Source organism: Xiphias gladius, chromosome 23, assembly GCF_016859285.1.
Source record: "Xiphias gladius isolate SHS-SW01 ecotype Sanya breed wild chromosome 23, ASM1685928v1, whole genome shotgun sequence".
NCBI classification, from domain to species: domain Eukaryota; kingdom Metazoa; phylum Chordata; class Actinopteri; order Istiophoriformes; family Xiphiidae; genus Xiphias; species Xiphias gladius.
Genome location: NC_053422.1, coordinates 13,043,839 through 13,070,111, shown reverse-complemented (window position 1 = coordinate 13,070,111; position 26,273 = coordinate 13,043,839). Strand labels below are relative to the sequence as shown.

The following is a 26,273-nucleotide window of genomic DNA, read 5'->3' as shown; positions in this document are numbered from 1 at the left end:
AGTCCTCCATTCACTCTTTAATCATTTATTCCAAGTCTGCTCCTTGCAAGATTTCAACACCTTCTCAACAATGTGTTCATGACCAAGAGGCAAAGGGAGAGGACTGTGGTAATTGTGGAAATACTTATGTGATATAACCAAGATATTCCATTTAAACACTTTGAGGTTCTTGTCATTGGACCATAGCATTCACTTAGGCTTAATTGTATGCCAGCAGTAAAAAAAACTCCTTGCACACAACCGACAATGGACCCAACAGACCTGCAATGACAACATGAAATGCAAAAAACACAGCCCCAAGTCTCAGACTCAAAGGCACTCAAAGATAAATGAATCCATAACAGAGACAACGGTTAAATTAAGAGCAAGCCTTTTATTCTAGCCAAAAACACAACACAGATACATTCACATGAAGGTGTCCAAAACAATGCAACAAGATAAATAGTGAGCTTTCCTGCTCAGTCTCACTGTCCCACCTCACTGCCAAAAAACTACAGATCCCAGAGATATGAAGGCTGCCTAAAAGGAGGAGAAGTGTGTGTATGTTTGTGTTTTTTATGTGTGTGTGTGTGCGCGCGTGTGCGAGAGAGGGTGTCAACATTGCCGATGAATGGCAATGGTATCGAGTCACGGCAGGAACAGTCCACTCTGTTCTGAACCGAGTTAACAATCCAAGACCAGGAAAGAACAACTCTCCCTCTACATAAAATGTAAACATTAAAAAAAAAGAAAAAAAAAAAAAAAAAAGAAATCCCTCTACACTTATCACAAACGTGTCTACAAATCTTCATCCTAAATAATCTCAAATATCACTGAAAGACAGCACGAGAAGGTTTTAAAAGGATAGGTTCACATTTTTTTTCAAGTACGTTTTAAAACAATACCCACATGCTAATATGTATATTAACAGAATAAATTGTTGTATAAATTTTTCCCTGTCCATACTGGCTGCAGGAGAACCCTTCTTAAAGCACTGTCAATGTAATTAAAGGCGGACAAACTCACCAGTCCTACTTCTGAAGCTGATGCAAGGCTTCAGCAGTCTGAGTTAGACAAATCAAGCAGGTATCCTGACTCTCCTTATATTATGAAGTTCCCTCTTTTTGTTACTATCTCTCCACCACAGTTCAGCAAGTAAACACTGCCCAGAGAAGCATAAAGAGCAAATGTTGTACTGCTTGGAAGATACCCACTTGACTTGGCTAAAGGCCTGGTCACACAAACATTTAAAAACAGCAAAAGTTTGCTGTGATTTCACTTCATTTCATTGGAATAGCTGTGATTAGTGGATTGTCTCATGAGGGCTAAACAAATCTGTGCAAATTTTGCGTGTCAAGTTCTACTTTGACCTGCAAATTCACGCCAGATGGCTTGCTACTGATCAATAGCAAGCCATCTGGACAGTGCTGACCAATGAGGGGACAGAGAGCTGGAGGAAGCCATTGTAGCTTATAAACTGTGTTGCATCATTCACTTTTGTTTAACCTCCTTCCTCAAAGTATAAACTGCTCCACAAAAGATCAACAGTTTGGAGACAGTTATTTCCCGTCACCGGCCGAGCTAAGCTCAGAGAGCTTCATTTTCCCTCTTCAGCAAGTATCTTATTGGACAAAACGGCGTTCAATGGTGAACAGAATGTCAGGAAGAAGGAAATAAAACAGTAGAGAAAAATAGAGACAATCTCCAGGAGCTGTCGTGGCTAACTGGCAGTAACCATTTTCAACTAGCATTGCCAATACTGTCACTACATCACCAGACTTCCAGATCAAATATTTCTCAGAGATGTGCAGATTCATTTTCGCTGTACCCCTTTCTGGTGTGACCAGGCCTTAACTCAGACTGCTGACATTTCATACTAGCTTCTACTAAAAACTTTAGAGTGTATTTCTATACAGAAGAAGGGCTGTAGATTTTGTCCCCCCATCTCTTATACTGAAACTGCTTTAGAGAGGGATCTCTCTGCAGACAGGAGACAGGAAAAACAATCACAAAGACCAGTAGCCCTTTCAACGTATCTATGGGCATGTGATTTTTAAGACTAGAACCTAGAACAATGTGAACCTATCCATTCAATAACCTGCCTTGTAAGTAAGCAAAGTGGTAATGATCCTCTGGTATAGGGCATAATACAGGCTGTACATGACTCCTGTACACAACTCCAAACCCATCTACAAAATCTACAGTGTATATACATGCGGGCTACTGTCTATGGCACAGTAAGAAATGTGCAAGAAACAAAATCTACCCAAAATGGTCAATCAATCAAATAACTTATATCTGATCAAACATAAGTAACCAGCTGAATTCATCTGCTAATACAATAAATACACGTTTAGTTTTTGGTAAGTTCATCATAGAGTTACTAATGAGTGCTCGTTAGTGTAAGACAGAAGCAAAGCAGCAGAGGGAGGAAAGAGGGAGTGCAGTGTGTATCACCATACATGGAGCGGAAACCAATGCAAGTTAGACTGAGTCATAGACATGTGCTCAGCCCTCTCTCTCCCCCACACACCCACACACACAGTAACGTCAAGATGAGGACACACGTTCATATTCACAGCTAACACCTCACACGCACTTTCACTATGGTTTGACACAATTTTTGTAAACACTTCTCCTCTACTAAAACACTTCAAGTGTCCATAAATAAGCCACTTCAAGAATTAAAAAGAAAAAATATATATATATCACATTTTCACAACAGGCCTTTCTTGGCTTCACCCTTCTGGAAAAACAAGTCAAACTTATCTTGACAAGTGCTTGTTTAGAAAAGCGTCAACTAGGCACTTTTAAATTCAAACTAGGCCGAGGCTGGACCCATAAGTTAATTCTGAGTTACTAAAAACTAAACTGTACCTGTGGAAAAGTGGTTGTTCCCTTCAATAAACATCAACAAACATTACTGAATCACCACCTCTGCACCTAAATATACAGGTGGGTGTAAAGTCACTGCATTGTGATGGACAGCAAAGTCTCCACACAGCAATTAGAGGATAAACTAGTGACCATTAAGATATTTTAGATCCACAGTGGAGGTGTTTTTTCTGCCAGTGCAGGACCCGTTACCTGCACACGTGTATATAAGTCCATGGTGACTGCAACATTTTTAAACTGGTCCTGTGTTGGTTGGAAGGTCTGGTGTGCTGCAGGTTGCTGGTGACTTGAGTGTCCCTGGTGACCTGTTGTCGTCCATCATTGAGGTTTATTGTCGGGCCACGGTTATCAGTTCAGTTCAATTCCACCAGACCTGTAGAAAGCCAGCATGAAAATGTTAGATTATTTTTTTTCCGTCTTGGATAGTCAAAATCTTAACTTAACCAAATTAAAAAAAGAAACAATCTTCCAAAATTAATTTACTACAATAATATAACCTGTTTCCAAGAATTTTGTGACTATATTTTTAAGGATAAGTACGGTGATATACGGATCCGTAGAGTCAAAAAATCCTATTAAAGACCAAAATTAATAGTAAATTGATTCTACTAACAAGTATCAATGAGCCGCACAGTAATGAGCCGCACTTTGTGACATGTCCCTTGATTATGATAAATATGGGCACTAGGGCGGCAACTAATGAGTATTTTCATCATCAATTAATCTGCATATTATTTATTTGAATAATTAGCTGTTTAGTCTATTAAATGTCCAAAATAGTGAAAAAAATGCCCATCAAAAATTCCTGGAGCCCAAGGTGACCAAAAAACACAGTCCAAAACCCAAAGATATTTAAATCATTTTTACAATGATTTAAAAAAAGCAGCATATCCTCACATTGGAGAAGCTGCCATACAATAAGGATCCGCATTGTTTTACTGTTTTTACCTTAAAAATGACTGACAATTAATGATCAAAATGTAATTTATCAATTTATCGACTAATTGGCTAATTGTTTCAGCTCTTAGGACACTGTAGTTTATTTTGAGTTGATCCCATAAATACCATTACATTACATCTATTGTAAATGCTCACTACTACCCCAAAAATCTGAAGTAGAAAATAGTCCCAACAAAAATTTTTCCAAAAATGGCAGTTAAAAAAAATAAAAATCTTTTCAAAAATGAAACCTAACAGTGGTGGTTTTGGTCTTTTTATGTGATTTGTTGACAGTTGAAAAAGAAAAATACAGAATATCCACAGCCTTATCCATTTAGTAAATCAGCTTACTCCGCAAGAAGCAAGAAACCATCACTTTATTTAACAGGGGAAGTAGAGGAGTTTCTTCCACAGTCAACTGAGTTATATAACAAAATTTATACAATTAATGCTTTATAAAGTTCTGAGACCATTGTAAAGTTTCCTAAGCAGACAAAGCAAAACATGTCATCTATATCCTTACTGCCATTTATAACGTCAATATTATCACTGATAAAGAGGATGAGACAGTAAAGTAAACACAACAAGCTATAAAACCGTAATTTATTTATATGTATGTATCAACAGTTATAGTCTAAACAATATCATCTGTAAACAGTGTCCCTTCAGGACCCTTTAAACACCATGATACTGTTGTCTTAAAGCATAAAGAAAAAAATATACGTAAAAAGTTAAGCTAACTTATTATTACTCGATATGGTTTCTTAATTTCTTAGTTGTTGGGAGATAAAATCTTCTTAAAATCTACAGCAATTTTCTCAGTGTTTAGGCACCTGGAAGCATCTGGAAGTTACCATTAGTTGTGTTTTAATCCGTCTCCTCTTCCTGTCCCATGTCTTTCTGAGGGATGGGTACGACAGTCGTCCCTAACAAACCTCTTCTCACAATGTAGGGACACGACGGACCACTTGGGATGTCGGCAAAACCTGCAGGACGGAAGGAGGGGGAGACGGAAGAATGAGTAAGAGGATTAGGGGAGAGCAGATGAAGGACTGAGTGTGAAGGCACAAAAATAAATAAAGAGAGGAGACACAGAGAGAAAACAGCACAAGCAGCAGGAACTTCTGTTTTCTGTACATTACAGGGTCATTAAGTCACAACCACGATTCTTGTTTTGTTTTTTGTTATTTGTTTTGTCTGGGTAGAATTTGAACTTTGAAGTCGGTCAGAGTATCATGCAGTGCCTGGGAACATAAATAGAAATATGTCATATTGCTTATGTCTGTTTTCCCAACTAATTTTTACCCTAACTTTTGGCTTTTAGTAATTGGAACTGTCGAATAAGTTTACATCTCTCCCATTAAAACAACTATTTGATTAAGTAAATATTCTGACATTTTGGGAAAGACGCTTGTTTGCTGTGAGACCCACAATAAGATTAAAAGATCATATCTTTGCATCCAGTATTAAGATTGGATCACTAGGACTGGGAGGACAGGGAAAGTACTAGTCTAAATTGATCAAAAGTGGAAAAATATGCCTTACAACAACCTCAAAGTTGTTTGAGGACACTTTGGAAAAAACAAGACGCATACAGTGGAGTCCAAAAGTCTGAGACCACTTTCCAAATCTCCAACCAATGTATCTTGTTTATTTTCCTTTAAGCAGAGTTAGCCAACAGAGGACTTTTACTGTAGGTATGGTGCTTCATTTCATTGAAAATGTGAGGAAAATAGACCCAACTAAGTAAAAGTATTTTGTACACAAAAAATAAAATTACTCAACCCTGACGTTTTAGACAGTTTTCCAGCTACTAAAGTTACCTTTCATGACGACTTCCGGCAGTCCATAAGGTTCATACTCTGTGTCGTCAAAGGCGGCTGACAGCTGCGTCCTGTTACGGCGGATTCTTTCAGCCAGGCGGGCTGGGTCAGCTGGGATAGGGAAGGAACTTGAAAACAACATTTTGTCTCTTGACTCTGCCCCCTCAAATAACGGCACAGGGGAGACAGGAGGGGAATCTAGTAACTCTTCTTCATCTACTTCCTCCTCCTCCTCCCCCTCCTCAGTCTGTGTGTAAGCACAGTGGAGTTCAGATGCTGTTGGAGCACTGCAAGGATACAATCTCTCATCTGTTTGACTGCTGACACTTTTCATTTCTGTCCTGACAGGTCTGTCTGAATCATGGGCTGTGTTTATTTCATCGGTTGCTCTGGAAGCCTTTGGTTTGGCTTCAGGATTCCCTGTGTGACACTCTGTTGTCTTGGTCTTATTTGGTCCTGAGACTTTATGGAGATCTTTGGTAACATGTTGTTGACCTGTTTTCTCTGATGACATTTGGACGAGTTCAGTGTCTCTCTTGTCATTGTGTTGTGTTGGACAGGTGTCTGACCATTGTAAGAAGCTGATCTCATGGTTTTCTTTTTCAGATACCTGTGTCAGAACACAAAACACAGCTATTAAAGGCCTAATGTTATTCCAACATGTGGACAAAAATGTATGCATATAACTAAGTCAAAACTGAAAACTATAGCATTTTTTCCCCTAGTAAAGACTGAGGAAAAACAGGTACTTTGAATTCTGATGTAAACACTTTATAAACACTTTATTTTACAGGTCCTTAATTTCCTAATCATTTCCTCGTAACTTTCCTGGAAAGAATTAGAAATATCTATTTGGGTACTAGCTATAGGGAAAACAGGAACAGCTCTATAAAAACCCAAATACATATTCAGACAATCATTCATTATTGGAAAATGTATTCTTCATATATGCTGGATTGCAAGCTTCCCTGTAGACAGATTTCACAGTTTGTCATGTTCAGCTGGCCTGCTGTGTACCGAATAAAAGATTCTCTGGGTTACACTACCGATGATTTGGAATTATTTAGTTTGAAGTGTACCAGTCTAACCCTATCTTCCTTTTCCCTATTATTTGCACCAAATCACACAGCTCTTTCAAAGAAACTTCCTTTGAAATTCCTTAAGAAATTTAGGACCTGTAATATTAAGTGTCACTGGTAAAACAAATTCAGACCTCAGTTCTCCTTATTGGACTACATTTATGTAGCCCTATTAAAATATTCTAGGAAAACTTGATATATAGCACCAAAGGCACATATAGTGGTCTGGTATGTAAATGAGTGAAGATTCTAGAAAAGAAAATCACCTTGTTAATCTCAGCATTGTCCTGATTGTATTCCTGAAGTGCTGGCCACTTTTTAGAGGGATGGAAACTCTCTGGTTCAGGATGGCTGCTGTGCTGCAGTCTTGTGGTAAAACAAGAAAAAAATGTTTTTTTTTATATAGACATACATTAAACTGTTAAAATATAAACAATCAACTCACATACATGCATTCAACATGATAATTGTAGCCTCGAATGTCAGTTATTGCCACATTTTTTTTCTTTCCTTCTCTGGCCCTGGTATGAGTGTGTTACCTGGAGAACAGCATGCGGCCCTGCAGTTTGTTGGAGGAGCAGGAGAGGAATAACTCATCTTCTCTGATGACTGTTGCATTACCAGGGCTCTCCAGAATACCCAGTGTGGGCACCTGAATCTGAGCCTGGGCAGTCAGAGTCAGAACCTGGCTCTGGGTCCCTGACGGGATGTGGGTCATCTCATCAGTCTGCTGCTGGTTTGACTGGGATTGTCTGACATCAGAGCTCTGGTCCTGGGTATCTTTGTTACGAAAGACTTGGTCAAATGTTGGAGCTGGTTTTGAGGTCAGTCTCCACAGAGCAAGCTCATCGGCCTGCTGCTGGGTCTTCAGAGAGAGAGTCCGTACCTTCATCTGTAGCACCTCCACCTGGACAGGACAGAAAGGACAAGACGGACTGAATGAAACAGACTTTCATAATAAAACTCACTTAGGAAAAATATAAGAGTAATATATACATGTCAATCTTTACATAGTACCTCAGATGTGAATCCTTCCTCCTAGTAAAGATTACCAACATCTACATTGTAAACTCCATTATATATTTAGTTTTCCTGTCTATGTGACTGACTTTACAACATATTTTTGTTGCTCTTCTTCAGCAAGACATGTTACATCAGTGCTGTGACATAAAGATATAAAGATGTAGTACACTGTCACTACCTGTTGCTCTAAGTGGTTGATCTGAAGCTGAGAAGCTTCTTCCAGCTCTTCTTCAGCCCTTGTCTTTTTATCTTCCCTTTTTAAATCTCCTCCTTCATCTTCCCTCCTCCTCTCATTCTGCAGTAGTGACTCCTGTCCCTCAGGAGTGATGTCATTCTGCACACGAAGGGGTCTCTGCTCCGTAAAGCAGGACGGAACAGCATTTCCTGTGTTCTGGCTTTGCTGGACTGGGTCTTCTTGGTTTTCACTGTCAGTCTGTAATGCCAGGCTGCTGGTTTTTGAGACAGTTAAGCCCTTTATTCTTTGTTTCAGCAGCTGATTCTCCTGTTGCAGAGCAAGCAGCTCTGCAACCATGTCTGCTGCTCCTCCATCTTGACCACCCTTGCTCTCTTCCATCACACAAGCAGAGTCATGGTTACTCTCAGTCTTGTCTGAGTCTACAGAGCCTGGACGCTGTTCCCCTAACAATAGTGCTTCATTTTCTTCTTCACTGCTAACAGGTCTTGGTGTTTGGGCATCAGACGTCACAGTCTTTGGTTGATCTGCATCTCTCTGTGGAGTAGAGTCTCCATCTGCCAGTGAGTTGGTAATGTGAAAGGTGACAGTACACTCCTTTTCCTCATTCGGTTGGAGCTCTGTGGTCTCAACCAACTTCTCATTTTGCCTTACTTCTCTTTGATCTACATCCTCCACCTCTTTGACCGCTGTTTTGGCCTTGAGTGCATCCAGCTCCTTCTTGCATTGCTGCAGTTCCTCTCCCTGGCTGAGGAGGGTGTTCTCCTTCTCCTGTAATTCAGCCAGAAGTCCTGAGATGTGCTGACTCTGCTTCTCAAAGGCCATGGTTAGATGCTGGGTCTGACGTGTCACCTGAGGGAAGAAAAAAAAAAGCAAAAAAAAAAGCGTAAACCCTGTACTTTACTATGTTTGAAGACCAGCTACACACCATATATTTTTTATATTTTTAAAAAAAAGGCAAACCAAAGATTGCACTGATTAAACAAAGTTTGAAGTTTCAGTGTTGAGATTTCTGTTTTATGAGTTACATATTTCCTTTTCCTTTTAACATTTCCTTTAATCTGTCGATATGGCAATCGCCGTCTAAAAACTAGGCAAAATTGTGAATGCATGCTGTTAAGTCCCTGATGTATATTTAAATGATCTTTGCAACTTGTTTCAAGCAAGGGCTACACAGAAAGCTCAGGTCATCCTACTGGCCTACCAGTGCCGTTTACACAGAAAGTTTAATTTGCTTCTACCAGAACAGAGGTTTTACCTTGTTAGAGCAGGCACTAACAGATACATGAGGTGTTTTTATTCCATCAGCTATTAGCTTTTTGAACATTATGTGATTTGGCCTGGTTTCTGGCTTCTTTTTCTGCTTTCTCAGATGGTTTTGGTGACAATTAACAATGACAGCAGTGATTTTGGCAGACTTGTGGTTTATTGTTGTTTTTATCCATTGCTGTATCTTTCTATATTTTTCATTGACTGAGGTCGGTAAGACAAATACATTTCTGGGACATCAAAACTTTACTTTATAGCAGCATTGAGTGAGTTACTTCTTTCTTTAAAAAAAAACCTATGGAGAGGAATAAATCCCCTTCAATCAGTGACATCTCTAATAATACCTAAATATTATTCTTCTGCATCACAATACTATTCTTCTACCAGAACCCAAGTATCATGGTCAATAAGTGACATACAGACTAAGCTGTGACACGTAAATACAGTGACAGGCGTGCAATTACACGTGTAGTATGTAGGTGTTGTAGAACACTTCTGATTTGAACTGGGGATCGAATCTAGACATTTTATATTCCGCCATAATTACCTCTCTGTGAGCTGACTACTCACAGTCCAAGAGTTATGATTTAGTATTAAAATTGTTCTTTTTATCTTATCAATATAAACTGTTTTACTGAGGCTAGACATACTTAATATATCAGTGTATAACCACTATCATTTACCTGGCTCTGCAGAACCTCTAGTTTAATCTGGTACTGGTTAGCACGTTCTGTCTCCTTTGCATTCTCCTTCTGTAGTTGCTCCACATCTTTTGCTAAATTATAGGGGGCAGACTCACATTTCTGGAGGTCAGAAAGTGCCTCTCTCTGATCTGACATGGAAGACCCTCCCAGATAGTTTTGGCTGGTGTCTTCCAGGTCAGAGGCCACTCGATCTGTTTGCCCATCATCTGATAGAGGTGAGCATTCAGAATCTATCATTGTTTGTTCTTCTTGAATGAGATCTGCTGTTGCCTGAGATACAAGCATGTTGAGTTTGTTGGTGGACTGGCAGAAGAGGAGGTGTTGCTCTGGAGAAGGGAGTAGTTTGTTGTCACAGCAAACAATGTTGGAGTTCAGCTCATCATCATGGAGAGTGAGGTACGTTAGCGGGCTGTTGGCAACTGAAAGTTTCTCCTCTTCCAGTGAGTCTTCTTTTTTGCTGCGCTTTAGTTCTTGCAATTCAGCTTTAAGTTCTGCCAATTTAGTGCTCAGCTCCTTCTTTACAACTATGTCTGTGTTTAATATTTGGTTCCTCTCCTCCTCCCTCTTTCTCTCTTCTTGTTCTACGGCCAACTGTGCTTTCACCTCTACTAGCTGCTTCTTCAGCTGGATGTTGAGCTCTATCATTTCACTCTCTCTGTCTTCTAGCACTTTGTTTTTCGCCTCCTCCTGCTCCTCTCTCTCCTTCTTTTCTCTTTCCTCCCTTCCACTCTTCATCTCTGTTTGCAAAGCAGCCATAGCCTTCCTCAACCTCTCTGTCTCAGCCCTCTCACTCTCCAGCTGTGTCTTCCATTCCTTGTCATTCTCCTCCTTCTCCACAGCCTGGCTGGCATGTTTGCGGCTGAGCTGTTTGAGCCGGGTCCTGGCTTCTGCCTCGGCCCGTCGTTGGGCTTCCAGGTCCTCCAGTCGTTTCTGGAGTTCTTCACGCACATCATGTATCTCTGAACGCAGCATGGCATTCTCCCTCTGCAGGTCTTCAGAGGCCTTGGCCTGCTCGGACTTGAGAAAAGGTGTCTTTTCAGCAGAAAGCGTCAAACTGCAATGATCAGCACCCACAGAGGTGTTGGTGGGCATACCAGCAGCAGAGTGAGAGGAACTAGAGAGTACATGATTAAATGTGGAGTGCTTGTTTGTCCACTCTATAGCCTCATTTCTATTCTTGTTATCCTCCTCGTTACTTTTTCTTCTGTCCCCTCCCCTTTGTAAACTCTCTGTGGAGATAAGGACAGTGATGTGTTCAGAGTCGATGCCTTCTCCTGGTTCTCTGTCAGAAGGGTAAGATGCTGTAATCTCTGCCCTCCTGTCATCCATGCCCTCTTCCTCTTCCTTCGTTTGCTCGGCTCGGATGACAGTAGTGGGCCTCTTAGTGTGAGCTGAGGGTCGAGAATGAAGAGCGTACGAAGGCTGAGGGGAGAAACTCTGTCCAACAGGGCAAAACTGTACAGGTTGTAGAGGTAGTGCTAGGGCAGCTTTTTGCTCTGGAGTTAAAAGGAAAGAAAGGAAACAAACAGTAGAATGAAAGATTATTTTTAGCAGACCACACATGAACTGAGAAATAATAGCCTGGAGGAAGAGCAGTAAAGAAACACATCTATCTCTCTCTTTTTTTTTTTGAATGAACACGTGCAATACTGGAATAGATCGTTTTAATTTTAATTTAAAGAATTAAATGAAACATTGACCAGCAGGGGGCAGCACTGGGATAAGAGACTTCTGCATTAAAAGTGAAATCACATAGCATGTACTGTACAGCATAAATATGAAGGTCAAGCACTTAGTCATGAGGCATATCCACTTAAATAATCAATGTCCATAATTTTTTTTCCTTACTAAATTATAAATAAATCAACAGGGTGGCGTAATTAAAAGGGGTCCAGCAGAGGGCATCGGCTCAAGCCCATGTCAATAATTATTTGCCCTGCTGTAGCCTCATTAAGCAAGACACTGAATCCCTGCCATCTCCTGACCTCCTTGTGGAGGGGGAAAAGAGAAAAGAAGATCTCTCTACAAAAAAGACTGGTTCAATAACATATTAAATTAGAATAATTATCATCAATATACACCCCATGACTGACGGATCTGTCCTCTCTCCCACCCAGAGCTTGCTCCTCACCCTGCAGTTCCTTGAGGAGATGCAGGGCTTCGGCTCGCTCCTCTGCCAGTCTCCTCCCCTCTTCCTCTAGACCTCGCTCTCTCTTCCTGCTCTGCTCCAGACTCACTGCCACACCCTCCGCCTCACGCACTGCTTCCTAATGAGGGGGTGAAAAAAAAAAAAAAAAAATGAGGTTGATTAGGCAAAATCAAATTCTCCACCATAAGGATTGAATTCATTTAAGGTTGTACAGAGTGTCCAGATATGTTAGAGTGATCAGCTCTCTTGTAAACTTTACCCCTTAAACTTTAAAGCATCTACATCTGTTTGTATTAAGGTGTTTCTTCCAGATAAGACATCATTAATTTCTCACACTTTAGAAATTTGCCATTAATAACTAGATAAGAAAAGAGTACCAATTCTGCCAACAGTCTCATTTTAATACTTGCACCTTTAATGTTTGTATTTGTGCAGCAGGTCTGGTATTTTACTGTAAAGTTTTAGCAGAGGCTTTCTGATGTAAAGCTAGCCAAGGACACTTGGCTAGCTTTTCAGTTCACCATCCAGATTCAGTATTTTACCGGTGAGTTTCTGTTGAGTATAGTAGGATATGAAGGTTCATTTCTTACAAAAGTGATTGATAGCTTAAAAAACTAATAACAGGCAACTCATCTTTCTGGCTCTCTGAAATTCTCTCTAATGCTACACCTTTATTAAAACATGATAATGCAGCTGGGTGATTAAAGAAGCCACAATTTACTTATTTCTTTATAATTCACTTAATATCAAAATCCTAGACTGACATATGGCACGTTGTAAATTTTTAAAAAAACATCTCAGAGTTCATTATATACCCACTGCTCAGCTAATGAATAATTGACGCATACAGACCCTGACTCACTAGACTCAGGACCATCACTAGCGCGTGTGTGTGTGTGTGTGTGTGTGTGTGTGTGTGTGTGTAATACCGTCAGTCTGGCTTGTGTCTGTGTTTCTTTCTTCTGGCTCTCCTGCAGCTGTCCCTCCATCCACTTCAGTTTCTCTTTCAGCGAATCCAACTCTTTGTCCAATGCTTGTTTCTGTAGAGACAGCTGACAGAAGATACAATAGCTCAGCGGCTTTTCCGAAAATAGGGAAAATGAAATTAAAGACAACTGGAGGGAAAGGATATGAGAAAAAAGATCATGTTAGGGGGTAAAAACAACAAAGAAGAAATGAAGACTGAATGGCTGTTACAGGCGAAGGAATCAGGACCAGCGAGAGGGACAAGGAGTAGGAGAGCAATCAGTGATCAATAGCGAGCATAAGCTGTGTCTAATGTAATGTCTACCTCTCCGTGGAAATTAATGAAGACTTAACAAGCTGATCAGCTTCCCACCAGTGCTCATATAAAATTCTGCACATTATCTCATGTCATCATACACATGAGCAGTATGCAGGTAGCATTATTGTAAAGTGCTGTATAGCATTATCAATCCAATTTTAGTGCTCAAATTATATTTACCATTCCAACAAATGGGTTGTTACTGTCATGCTACCTTCACGTCATGTTGGAAATATTAACATAAAAAGTACATTGTATGAGGATGGTAAATAAAGTTCGTATTGGCAAATAACTGCTGTAAACTTTAGAGAATGTTTTTGTGATGGTCATAAATGAGATAACCTCTGCCATTACTATGGACTTTGTTCTACAATATTTAGTGAGCCAATATTTCTAATTAAGCCCAGAACAATCAATTCAGAAATTAAAGTAATGTTAATGTCATGGATAGTGTAACTTACTACTTTTCTCAGAAAGCAGCCCATTATTATTGAGAGAAGTAGCAGGAACGATGCACATTTTTTACTTATTTCCTGCAATGAAATTTCCTGCAACAGTGCTCATAAATTATGCCTATATGCCAATCAAATCAGCAGATCATTTAGAAATTACCATTTTTTACTGTTTTTTGGGGAGATTTTATGGAAATGTTTCCTCAGGGCTGTAACGATCTGCTGTTGACAATGCTTTTATTACATTTACTGCATTCAAATATCCAAAAGAGAATTTATAATATTATTGAGGTTCTATGCGTTACTCATGACTGAAACTACAGGCATGTGTAAACTGTGAAAGAGTAAAACAAATATTTCACAAAAGCCAGTGTAAACTGGTTACTTGATTCACATGAAATGTGAATGTCAGCAGCCATGATACAGTTCAACACAAACTGTGCCTCTGTTGTGCGATTACTCTCTGCAGTCTTATCAGATATAACAAGATAGCATCTGTGTGGTTTACAAAGGGCTTACAGTAAGGTTTTAAAAGGACACTGTGGGTAGAATGAATGGTCATTGTTAACAATTTTTACACCATGTCTAAAAGTGTAGGAATTAAGGTCAAAGAAATACTTTTTTGTACGTGTTAAGGGGCTCACCCTTGTGCAGAGATTAAAATCTGTATTGACAATACAGATTTTAATAATAAAATCTGTAAATACCACAGCATTCCTTCATGTAAAAGAAATCCAAAAAAAACAGGAAACATATTATAACACTATGTCTTCAACCACAAACACACTCCTCCCTCTCTACATTCATACAACTTGCCTCAGACACACCTTCATACAAATAGTGCATCCCCCTTCACCCTCATCCCACAGCCATCACTTCACACCTTTCTTGATGAGAACTCTTGACTTTTTCCTCAGACACAAGTTATGAGTTATGAGTTTGTTTCATGCTTCCATAACCAAAGTATTCTGCACTGTCAAACGCAGTCACACTGTCATTACCTTCGCTGCTCAACCTTTCCACTGGAGAGAAACCGAGAGCAGGGGAGGACGAAGCAGAGAGGAGAGCAGGTGGGGAGAAAAACAAAAAAAGAAAACAGAAACAGAGAGTGGGAGAAAACAACAAGGGCCAGAAGCAAGCGTGGGAGAAGAAATGAGATAAGTTTATTGACCTTTGGTACAAATAATATAAATCCCAGGAGAAAGAGAGGGATAGAGGAGAGCGGATAACGACAGAGAAAGCAGGGAAAAGAAACAGGAGATAGCTGAAAAAACAGCAGACATATGAGCAGAAAATAAACAATATGTACAAATATAATTTTGGTCCTCAGTTGCCAGTGTTATACAAATCCTATTTTAAAGGCTTTATCTTGGCAAATTAATTTGTATGGAAATGCATATTAGAAGGCTTGTTTTCCTTGTCCATGTGTATGATTTTGTACAAACCTATGTAAGTTAGGTGTGTATTTACCTTGTCTGCCTGTGCCTGCAGGGCATTGTGAAGCGTCCTGGCCTGCTGGAGCTCCTGGTTGAGCTTCATCATCTCCTGCTGATGCTGCTTTTCCAGACACTGCCTCTCCTTCTGAAGCTCCGTCAAATCCTGGAGGCAAAAAACAAACAAACAAACACACACACACACACGCACAATGTGAGCAACTATCTTCAACTGTAATGCTTACTTTAGTTTTTCCTTTCAAGTGTCTACCATCCATCCATCCTTGTCTTACCCTCTGATGTTGTTTCTCCAGCTCCTTAGTGCGCTGTTGGTGTTGCAGTCGGCTGCTCTCGGCGTTTTGCCTCTGACACTTCAGCTCCTCTTGTAACTGCTTCAGCCTTTGCTCAGCTCCTGATACCTGCCAAACAAACACACACACAACATACTCTCTTTAATATTGACGATAAGAGAACTTCAGGCGTCATTATCTTTGCTACCTTCGTGGGCTTGGGGCTTGTTGTACGAAAATTAGTCACATATTCAGTTATTCTAGTGTATGTGTAAACTGTGAAACTTGTGGGCATGTTTGTGCCTTTGTAAGTCACTTCTCGACTTGTTTTTATGTGGTGTTTTAACAAATTTGTTTTATTGTTTTCATTTTGTTTACCTTGTAATGTTTTGTATCTTTGTATTTTATAGTGCTGTTTAAGGTTCTGCATTTGACATTTTAACACCATGAAAGCATAAACCTTTTGAGAGCTTAGTTTAGCTATTAACAAACGAGACAGTTAATGGGAGAACTGGCAGCCTGTGCCAGTCTCTCCTTGGCATTGTACATTGTTTGCTAAAAGGTTAGATTTCACAAAATATCAACTGGTTGTTTTACAGCAAGGGCTTAACATTTTCAAAGTTCCTGATAATAACAGATTGTGTCACAAGTAAAAAATTCATTTTCAGAGAGGTCAAAGAGAAATGTTTTGACAAATGAGGCCAACACCCATTTTGTGACAGTAACAGCAGGGCTTCAGGGAAATATAGAACATTAGCACTGGTATGAAACACATTTGTTTTCAGTAGCAGTAGCAGCACCGGCAGCATCAGTAGCAGTAGCTTTTTACCCGTTCGCTCTCTTGGGTCATGCGTGTGCGCGCCAGGCTGAGCTCGTCGCGAGCTCTCTGCAGGCAGAGCTCCCTGTCGGCAAGCTCCTTCTTGTTTTGCACCATTTCATTCTGAATTGACTTCAGCGTCCCGGCCTTCACAGACAGCTCCTCTTCCAGACAAGACACACGACTGCGCATTTCTGATAAAGATACTGGTATATGGACAAGACATACAAGAGACATAGTGGTTAATAAGCTAATTTGTGCATAAAACCAGGTCTCTGAAAACCTAATTTCCCCCATACACCTTTTAAGTACAGCTCTAAGACAATTTTGAAAAACCAAAAATCAAAACATTTCAAAAAGAAAGGTAAATGGTTTGAAAACATCAATGAAGGACTAAGAAAGCAGCACCAGGAAATCAATTCTTGAGGGACATTAGTCCAGTTATGGTTACTAGATGCAATGTTGGTGAACATATACTGCAATCTCAGAATGGGTGTGTTGCACAGACATTCCTGTACCTGAATAATTAAAAAGAATATGTCTAGGCATTTTCTCATCTTCTAAGGCCTTAAAGGACTGCACTTGTGCTTGTGAAAATTTTACCCAATTTACTACAAATTTGATATAGTGTACATTACTGCCCACCATCTTCAAGAGGAAGACAATGCTCACAAATCTTAGGTTTTCAACTTAAAATGGGTGAAAGTTGGCTGAGTGGATGGATGGTGACAGAGAGAAAACTGGTGATGAAATACTTGGAAAACAAAACAAGTTTTTTCCCCAGAGTGAATATTGGTATTATCAGCAAAAATTCCTTGATTTTTCGTTGACATAACCACAAAAAGTCAGCCACACAGCATCAATACACAGTTGAGGTCTTCACAAATGAGGTCAATCCATACAGAGTGGCTAACTGACCATCACAGCTGTTGTCACTCTGTATGATGCACTTTCACCAAGCCTGTGGATATCACGCTGCTGATTTCCAAAGCCAAAGTTTTGTAATGTTTTTACCATCAATTGTAAAATCTATATTAGTATATATTTATCTTCTAGGGAAATGACTGTAACCATAAGTCGTTGCACTAATATTCTAAAAAGAACCTACTGTTGTTTTCTCCTCTGATTTACCATACTACCCCATTAAGAGGCAAATCTGAATAAAATCCTGGAACGTATATATGTGTTATTTAAATGATTACAGTGGAGCCAGAAAAAAAACCAACACACAGCCACCCACCCACTCACCCACCCACCCACACACACACACGCACACGCACACGCACACGCACACACACACAAAGAGTAAACACTGCACTGCCCCTCCCACTCTGTGTCCCAGCAGCTAAAAGAAGCATTTATTGTTTCGAAATGTTCTGTCCCCTTCCTCCTCTGAGCAAACATACACACAGAGTGGAGCTGAGAGGAAGAGTAGTGTTATATCACAATTATAAAGTGTACTGAGAGCCACTCTACATCAGGAATTTGGCCCGGGAGCAGGAAGAGGAGTCCTCCAGCTGAGCCAGTGATTTCTACACAGCCGCTTATGTAAAAATGCTGTTGAGGTCATCCAGAGTACATGAGATTCAGGATGATCACATTGCTTTACTTATGATGTCTTGCTGAGGTAGTCTCACCAGAGCAGACAAACTAAACCAAAACAGATGAGATTTCATCATTATTTTGTCCTTATTGCTCAGCCCAAGATCACAATAGCAACTACAAATACAACAAATGCACTATTTGCATCTGTTTGAGTAAGATTTGCTAAAATCTACTGGCCAACTGTTTTAGGAAATTACTGCACATTTTAAAAAAAAAAAAAAAGGAAGCTATGCATTTGAGACCAATTTTCAAAGATTTAAGTCTTCAGTAGCAAACAAATAGCCTCGGGACTGAGACCCACAGACAGGGTAGGGGAGTCTAAGTATTGAGAGACTAACAGATTATTTGGTTTGTGTCTTTTGATAGGATTTGTTGACAATAAGAAAAATATAAATTAAAACCAGCCTTATAATTTTAGGTCTTCCATAATCAGACTTTGGCTAATACGCAATAGGCAAAGCTAAGTTATTCAGATTAGAGCTTGCTGGTCAACCTACTGACATAAGGTTGGTCAACAATGTTGACTGTTATAAAAAGGATCTGAAACCCTTTTTGTACTGACATTGTTTTTATTGATTTCTGTAAAACCCTGCATCAGAGCTGTCACAAACATCAAAAATTAAAGGCCAAATTATAAAATCAACAGCCTTTCCACAAAGCAAGATTGCTGAGTTAAGAGCACACAGTGATTATGTATAATTTTGTCCAACCAACACTCCAAAACCCAAGAGTTTTGCATTTACTGTAATGTAAGACCAAGAAAAGAAGCAAATTATCACATATGAGATCCTGGAACTATCAAATGTTTGGCATTTTCTCTTACAAAAAAAAAAAAAAAAAATCACATCAAAATCAAATCCAAATCAAAATTCAATTAATCACCTTATCATTGCAGCTCTGAGTAAATCCAAGAGCTAGTTAGATATCCATCTAACTTTATTAATCCTGCTTTAAGAGACAGGCTGCCACGCGAAGCTGTATGTGTGTATATTTTCAAGCTGCAAATGGGCGAAACCCAGTAGTGCCATGTAACCAAGGTGATCATTTGACATGCACACTCACTGTCTGTCTCTTTCCTGAGTTCCTTCTTCCCACAGAACCCCAGCTCCGACTGGCCTTGACTGATGACATCAGTGCATGGCGTCTGGGGAGAGGACGGGGATTGTCTCCTGGCTGCTGGCCTCGGGTCATCTCGTTCCCATGGAAACGCAGCCGAGGGAGTGGAGAAGGACTCCGATTGGTCAGACGTGTGACGGTGGGGTGTGCTCTTGTGATGTTGTCGTGGCAATGAAGCTGTGGGCACGTCTGAGAACTGGAGCCGCTGCTGAAGGAGTAGAGAAGAATTAGGGAAAAAAAGAAAAAGGAAGGCGCGAGCCCAAACAAAAAAACTAGAAAATAACATTTTAGCAGAATTTACAAAATAGGGATCCTGGGTTCAAGCTCTTTCCTCTTGACTTAAACAAGACTTTATTGAAGAAGACTCATTTCTGTTGTATTCATGAGGGAAGTCATGTCATGAAGAGAAGAGTAGAAATTACAGACTCTGTACAGCTCCAATGCACATCTGTGATAGATAATTACAATTGTTTCTCAATATGAGAAGAAGAGTGTTGCAGCTGAAAGGAATGTCACCGATCAGGTGTGGACAGTGTGAGTGCGCGCGCACGCACGCACGCACGCACAATAAGCCACATTGTTGCACTGGATGACATGTTCCTTCATTATGATAAACATGGGCACTGTAGTTTACATATATATTGTTTTTATATATCCCATATTCATAGCTCTGCTAGCGAATTACTCACTAACGTACCAAAAAATAGTCCCCAATAAAAAACACTATTTACTCTTATTTGAATAACATTTGCTAAAAACTGCAGTGCCAACCTTCTTTAGGAAATCATTAAGCCTTTTTTTAAGAATGAATATATATATTTGTGACAATTTTTTAAAGATTTACATCATCAGTAGAAATGTGCTTGGGTCTGAGAGCCACAAACTCAGGAAGTATTAGGAGACAAACAAACACAGTGTTGGTTTTGGTCTTTTCATGGGATTTGTTGACAATAAGAAAAACATCGACCTATCCTTTGACCTGCCTGGCTGAAGAATTTGTACCTCACGGTTAAACAAGAAGCCATGACAACAGCACTGATTTTAATTAGTCAGTGAGTGGAAGAAAGAACAAAGGAAAACTAGAGAACTACAACCTTTAGCTAAACCACACATTGTCTGTATTTTACCTACACATAGCTCAGCATAAGCACATACAGGTACTTACTCGAATCTGAAGTGCCCGGCTCTGTCCTTCATCTCGCTGCCCCGGCCTCTCCTCCTTTCTGCTTCCTACAGGCCAAAAACACAGCATATGGACTGGACTTACGACCTAAAACCAATCACCAAAGCTGAACGGAAACAACAGCAGCGAATAACCGAAGTGGTTTACTGACAAGAGAGCAAAGAGAAATACAACAGTCCCCAGAGAGTGAATGGTTGGGAAAGGACAGGGCCTGAGGGAGTTTATTTACAACCTCTCTGTTCACTTTGGAGTTTTGTGGTTTTTCCGTTTAGTTTTCCAAACTATACAGTGCCTTACGGACAAGATGGGGCAAAACCATCAGAGAGCATTAACATAGGAGCCATAAAGTTACAGGACTGTACCATTTTGTTCCCAGGGCGAGGATGTATTCCAGCAGGGAGTAGAAAACAGAGTGGTATCTGCTGACCTGCTGCTGTTCTGCAGCTTCTCCAGCTCTGCCTCCAGCCTGCCAGAGAGATGGAGAAAAAGAGAGGGAAGGAGTTCAGCGTGGGCAAGGAAACAGAAAGTTCAGGAAGAAACAAGAATGGTCTAGTGGAAGAGATGAATGATTTGCCTTTACTACAGCCCCATTAAACTTTATTAAGCAATTAGAATAATTACAGTTTCCTGCCATCTAAAAAAAATAAATAAATAAATAAATAAATCAAATAAAACCCACAAGTGGGCAAAGTAACAGGAAAGACGATTAAAGGATATAATGGGCCATTTTTATCGGATGTCCCTGAATGTCATTTTGACAGTTTTAGATTTACTGGACATCATCAATCATCAACTCACATGTAATCAATTTCCCTCCTCCGCAGAGTTCAAATAGCTTCCCACATGTGAAAAGGCACTTTTGATGCTGTACATAGGATCAAGATTCAGTTCTTTCAGTATTATGTGCTACAAATATTAAATATTGAGTATTCATATTTGATTAATAAATCGTATTTTACTGCTGAGTATAATTTTAGGTACAAAACACTGCTGTTCGTAATGATAACGCAAAACCCCATAAAAAAAAAAAGACAACCAATACACCAGACAGATCAAAAACTGACAGAGAGGCTCATTGATGATTTCCAGTGGTGCTAACCTTTTGACTTCCTGGGTCATTTTGTTGTTGAGGGTGCGAGCAGCATCTAGCTGGCCCTCCAAAGAGCATACTTGGGCCTGCTTGATCTGAAGCTCCTGGGTCAGGCGCTCCCTGCTGATCACTGCCGCCTTGGCCTCCTCGCGAACACTCTGAAGCTCTCTCTGCACAGACTGGAGCTCCCCACGCACCTCCTCATACTTGTCAAGAGAGGGGAGGAGAAAGAGGAGAGGTAAAGGTACATATGATAGGATTACAAAAACTGAAAACAGCAAGTCTATGACTATGACAATGTATGGCAGAATTATATATGTTAACAAATATTTATACAATTCAATGTTTTTTTTTTGTTTTTTTTTTTGCCTTTTTCCCCCTCTTTTAAAAGTTAATACTGGATTCTCAAACAGTTGTTGCCATCTTTTACTGAACAGCTGTAAAATTGAACGTAATGAATGGGTTTTGTGTTGAGACTGGGATGTGGCTTTCTGGGCACACTATACTTCTGTACTCCACAACATATCCTTTTCATACTCTCAACCATCCACACTTTAACTAGCATGACAAGAATTTTTATTTAAAAGTAAAGTTTGAAATGAGAAAAATGCCCAACATTCAGACACTATATGGTGTCTTCAATCAGAATTAAAGTCCAATAACCTATTCTGAACTATTATATCCAAATTAGTTGGTACCTTATAAACGGAACTTCCACATTCCGTCCAAATCCATCACACTCTTGATGTAAACGCATCACTTTTTCTCAGCAGAAGTAAGAATTGTGAATTTACAAACGATATATGGTTATTTGTCATACTGATTAATTATGAGGAGAACAGCACTATGTAAGCAATAACCATAAACCAACATGGCTGCTTGTACCTTCACAGTCTGTTTTTCGAGGCTAGTATGGATGTTGTCCAGCTGCAGCTGTTTCTGCTTGTTCTCTCTTGACAGTCGCTCGTGATGGAGCTGCAGCTCCTTCACCTTTTGCAGGACCCGTCCAGACAGCCCTACCGTCCAGTCCTCCTCAGCCCAACTCATGTCTCTCTGCCTGGGCCTGACAGGGTGGGAAAATAATAAACACAAACACTCAGATACAAGTTCATTTAACTTATGTATTTTGACTTTGCCTGCATTATAAGACACGCCAAAGAAAGCATTTCCTTTCTATTCTAAAAGGGCCACTTTGGTTCTGAGAGGATTGTGTCTGACATCCACAAGACAATGTGCCAGCTGACCTGTCCTATTCCTGCTTGAAAGATCCAGAATCAGCCATGGGAGTCAGTAGCTGGAGTGAAGAAACCAGCAACACACACAGTCTGAAACAAAGAGGAAGTATAGGCCTGTTAAATAAGGTGCAGGTACGTTGTGACAGAGGATCCTATCCATACCACATGTATGTAAACATGTTTCAATCATCTGTGCCTCTGGCTGTGTGTCCTGTCTTGAATATGTTATGTTGCTAAGGCTTTGATCCCTCAGGGAGACGCTGGTTGTCACCACTGGGCAGCTGTGACTCAGTGCTTTCCAACACAGACCGACTGCAATGTTCCAACAGATGTTCCAAGTTGAAAATGAATCCCTTCTCTCCCTCAAATTTTTGTAAATACAGTTACATATTCAAATAAAACATAACATTTTTATTCAGAATACATCACATCTGACAACTGTTTTAGAGTCAAATCTACAACCAAAAAAAAAAATCTACAACATTTACCAACACTGTGTATATATGGGTAAACAAAGCATATATACAAACAGAAAGAGGCTGTGTTACAAAGCATATATACAAACAGAAAGAGGCTGTGTTACAAATCAGAGTGTCGGAATGAAGAAAAGCCTGGTTGAAAATTAGGACCTGATCAAACCTGTAGAAATGAATTCTGAACTCGTGAACACCTCCAGCCTCAAGGTGTTCACCTGCTTCTTACAACAAAAATGCCAGGACTTCTCCACTGAACCGATGTATTTATTATATATAATTATGATGTATTTGTGACATATGCAGCTCATATAAAACACCCAGAGTGACTAAAGACACTATGCAAGAACACTTATGTGGAGGGACTTATTCCAAGTGACTGTGTGTTTGATTTCATTAGGTTGACATGTTAAGCCTCGCATTAATGAGAACAAGATGCTGGTTAAAAAGCAGCTTTTGGTTTGATTTAGGGCTGCAACTATCAATTGTTTTCATTACTGATTAATCTATCAATAATTTTCATTATTTATCAAGCTATAGTTTAGTAGGAAAAAAAAATCCCTGTCCCAATTTCCCATAACCCAAAGTGACATCTTGAAATTGGTGATGCCGTCCGAGTAACAGTCCAATTCAGTCTAAGTCAGCAAACAAACAGACACAGGTGAAAACATAACCTCCCTGACGAAGGTAATGATGTAACAGAGAAAAGCAGTAAATCCTCACGTTACTGAGAAGCATGGGCCAGATCATTTTTGGCATTTTTCCTGGATAACTGACTTAAACAATTGATCGATTACCAAAATTGTTGCCAATTAATTTTCTGTCATTAACTTATCCTTTCAGCTCTAGTTTGCTTTATTTATAACATTTTAAAATATTTAAAAATTATAACATATGAGACTTTTACAGGGATAGAAGAAAGTCCTGCACCTGTTACCATCATTGTCCCTAATGGCTCCACAGTCAACAACCATTTGTCAAGATGGAGACATGTCTGGTGTTTCCCTGACCTACTGGTCAAGGCATGCAGACAGTATCTGCAACATCCATGGTTTGATTCCAGCTGGAGACCTCTGTTGCATGTCATCCCACCTGCACTCTCCCCATGCTTCCGTTTTATCTCTTCTGTCAACGTTCCAATAAAAACACCCCAAAAATATCATTTAAAAAAAGATGGCAACAGGTATTCAATGTGTGACCTAAGAGATATTAGAAAACAGGCACTAAAAACTGGCAAAATAAATCACATGTACGACAGAGTTTTTTTTCCCCAAGAAGCAGACAAGGTAGAAGGTTTTATAGGACACCCAAAATAACCACATCATAAAACACAGCAACTGTATGACATTGCTCAAGATGTAAACATCAATGGATTAACACATAAAACAACATGTTAAGATGCGCACACTTATTTAAGAAAACTACCTACATGACACTTTTCTCTTAAAGGTAGGAGGATTTTACACCTACATAATTAATGGAGGCAGCTTTTTTTTTTTTAGAGCTACAATGATGAGTTGATTAAACTATTAGTCGATCGAAAGAAAACTGATCATCAACTACTTTGATAATTGATTAACTGTTTCAGTCAAATATGCCAAACATTTTCTGGTTCCAGCTTCTCAAATGTGACGATTTGGTGCTTTCTTAAAGCAGTAAATTGAATATATTAAGGATTTTGGACTGTTAGACAAAACAAGTATACCGAAGACATCACTTAGGGCTGCAACTACTGATTATTTTAATTATGAATTATTCTGCTGACTATCTTTTCAGTTAATTGATTAGTTGCTTGGTCTGTAAAACATCAGAAAACAATGAAAAATGAACCTCATAATTTCCCAGAGCCCAAAGTGATGTCTTCAAATAGCTTTCTGTATTTAAACAAATAGTTTAAAACCCAAAGATATTCAGTTCACAACAACATAAAACCGGAAAAAGCGGCTAAGCCTCACACTGGAGAAGCTGGAACCATTAAGGTGTTTTGTATTTTTGCTTAAAAATGGGCATAAATCATTTATCAGTTCTCTAATAGTTGCTGATTATGTTACTTACAATTAATTAATCGATTATTTGTTTCTGCTCTAATAGTGAAAATCCATTTTTCACTTTTTTTTTAAAGATTTAATACAGTAAACTAAAAATATTGGCTGCATTAGTTGCAGCCCTACGTAGGTTATTACCTGACATGACATGACATGACATTAGTCTTGTCTCTTTAAAGATTTAAGTTTGAGACACTGGCTCTGGTACTATGGCCATTAACTTCTCTCACCTATGAGCAAACTCAAGACACTAAACGTCCCTTCTTATTAAAATGTTGATTAAGTAGTTAGGGAAGGGGGAAGTAATTAAGAGCAGGGTTAGTAGATGAGGACGGAGGCGGCAGACATCCAGAGGTTGGACGCTGGCCTGCGCTGAACCAACCTCTGATCACGAGGTTCAAACACAACAAGAGACAACTCACAACTTCCAGAGAACAAAAAGTTGAACGTCAGTTTAACGTCCACCATGAACAGTGAGCCACAACCGCATCCCGACCAGCGGACACAGACGTTTCTGGCGGTTGTTAGTGTTTGGTCCAGCAGCGGCCGGTGACTGACAACTAACCTAGCCATGATGCTACAAGCTAACCCCGTACTAAAGCTACTTACCGTTCACTCTGAGGGAGTTACAAAGAACCACCAGCCGCCCGGCAGGCTCTCCCCGAAGGCAGTGGCGGTGCTCGGATACCGCAGTTTAAAGTAACAATAGTGTCCGGGTCTTCACTAACAAAGGGGTCGCCTTGAACAGAACCGACATGACAACTGACGTTAACTGACAGGTTTTCATATCGGACACGAGATGCCGCGCGTCTTGTGCAGCTGGCGCGCCGACAGAACTGGAGTCGCTACGGCACGAGGCGGGGGCTAAAGTCCTCGCGGCGGCGTGAACCTCTGATGACCTCTAGCGACAGACAACTGCTCACCTCTGATAAAGCAACGCCTGTCCTTTAGTTTCAGTCACTTTCAGAGGCAAATGTTACTCTCTTGGTCTCTTACTACCAAACATGCGTTTTCCCCAAACACATGTTACATTTGGAACCAAAAACAAAGAGTATTTAACTATAAGTTTTAGAATAATATTCTGTAGACCTGCCAGCTGCTTAAATCAAATGGTCAGCCATATAACTATTCAGAATTTCTTGCAGCTTTTTAAAATCAGTCTCAATTTTCAATTGCCAGATTTGACATAGTTGCAT

At 39.8% G+C, this 26,273-nt stretch overlaps 1 protein-coding gene across 4 annotated transcripts; it reads right to left on the bottom strand.

The window, feature by feature from the left end:
* Positions 1-353: 353 nt before the first annotated feature.
* On the bottom strand, positions 354-25,943 carry si:dkeyp-115e12.6 (trichohyalin). 4 transcript variants are annotated; one of them, XM_040119567.1, is made up of 19 exons: positions 25,687-25,943; positions 22,569-22,649; positions 22,210-22,387; positions 21,334-21,530; positions 20,597-20,700; positions 20,217-20,281; positions 18,998-19,259; positions 16,343-16,536; positions 15,517-15,642; positions 15,261-15,389; positions 12,983-13,105; positions 12,036-12,171; positions 9,884-11,400; positions 7,917-8,783; positions 7,255-7,622; positions 6,982-7,081; positions 5,637-6,246; positions 4,647-4,799; positions 354-3,247 (listed from the first exon to the last, which is right to left on the bottom strand). In XM_040119567.1, the coding sequence occupies exons 3-18, from the start codon at positions 22,369-22,371 to the stop codon at positions 4,681-4,683; spliced, it is 5,079 nt and encodes a 1,692-aa protein (XP_039975501.1). In that variant the 5' UTR covers positions 22,372-22,387; positions 22,569-22,649; positions 25,687-25,943; the 3' UTR covers positions 354-3,247; positions 4,647-4,680. The 4 variants fall into 4 exon arrangements, with proteins under 4 accessions (XP_039975501.1, XP_039975500.1, XP_039975503.1 ...); XM_040119566.1 differs by having other exon boundaries at positions 4,668-4,799; XM_040119569.1 differs by having other exon boundaries at positions 4,668-4,799; positions 18,998-19,256.
* Positions 25,944-26,273: the final 330 nt, after the last annotated feature.

Coding starts and splice junctions, on each gene's coding strand:
- si:dkeyp-115e12.6 (XM_040119567.1), bottom strand. CDS start 22,371: ATGAGTTGGGCTGAGGAGGACTGGACGGTAGGGCTGTCTGGACGGGTC. Junction 20,282..20,596: donor CTCGCCCTGGGAACAAAATG/GTACAGTCCTGT, acceptor TTTGGCCTGTAG/GAAGCAGAAAGGAGGAGAGG. Junction 16,537..18,997: donor ACTCAGGAAAGAGACAGACA/GTGAGTGTGCAT, acceptor TCCATATACCAG/TATCTTTATCAGAAATGCGC.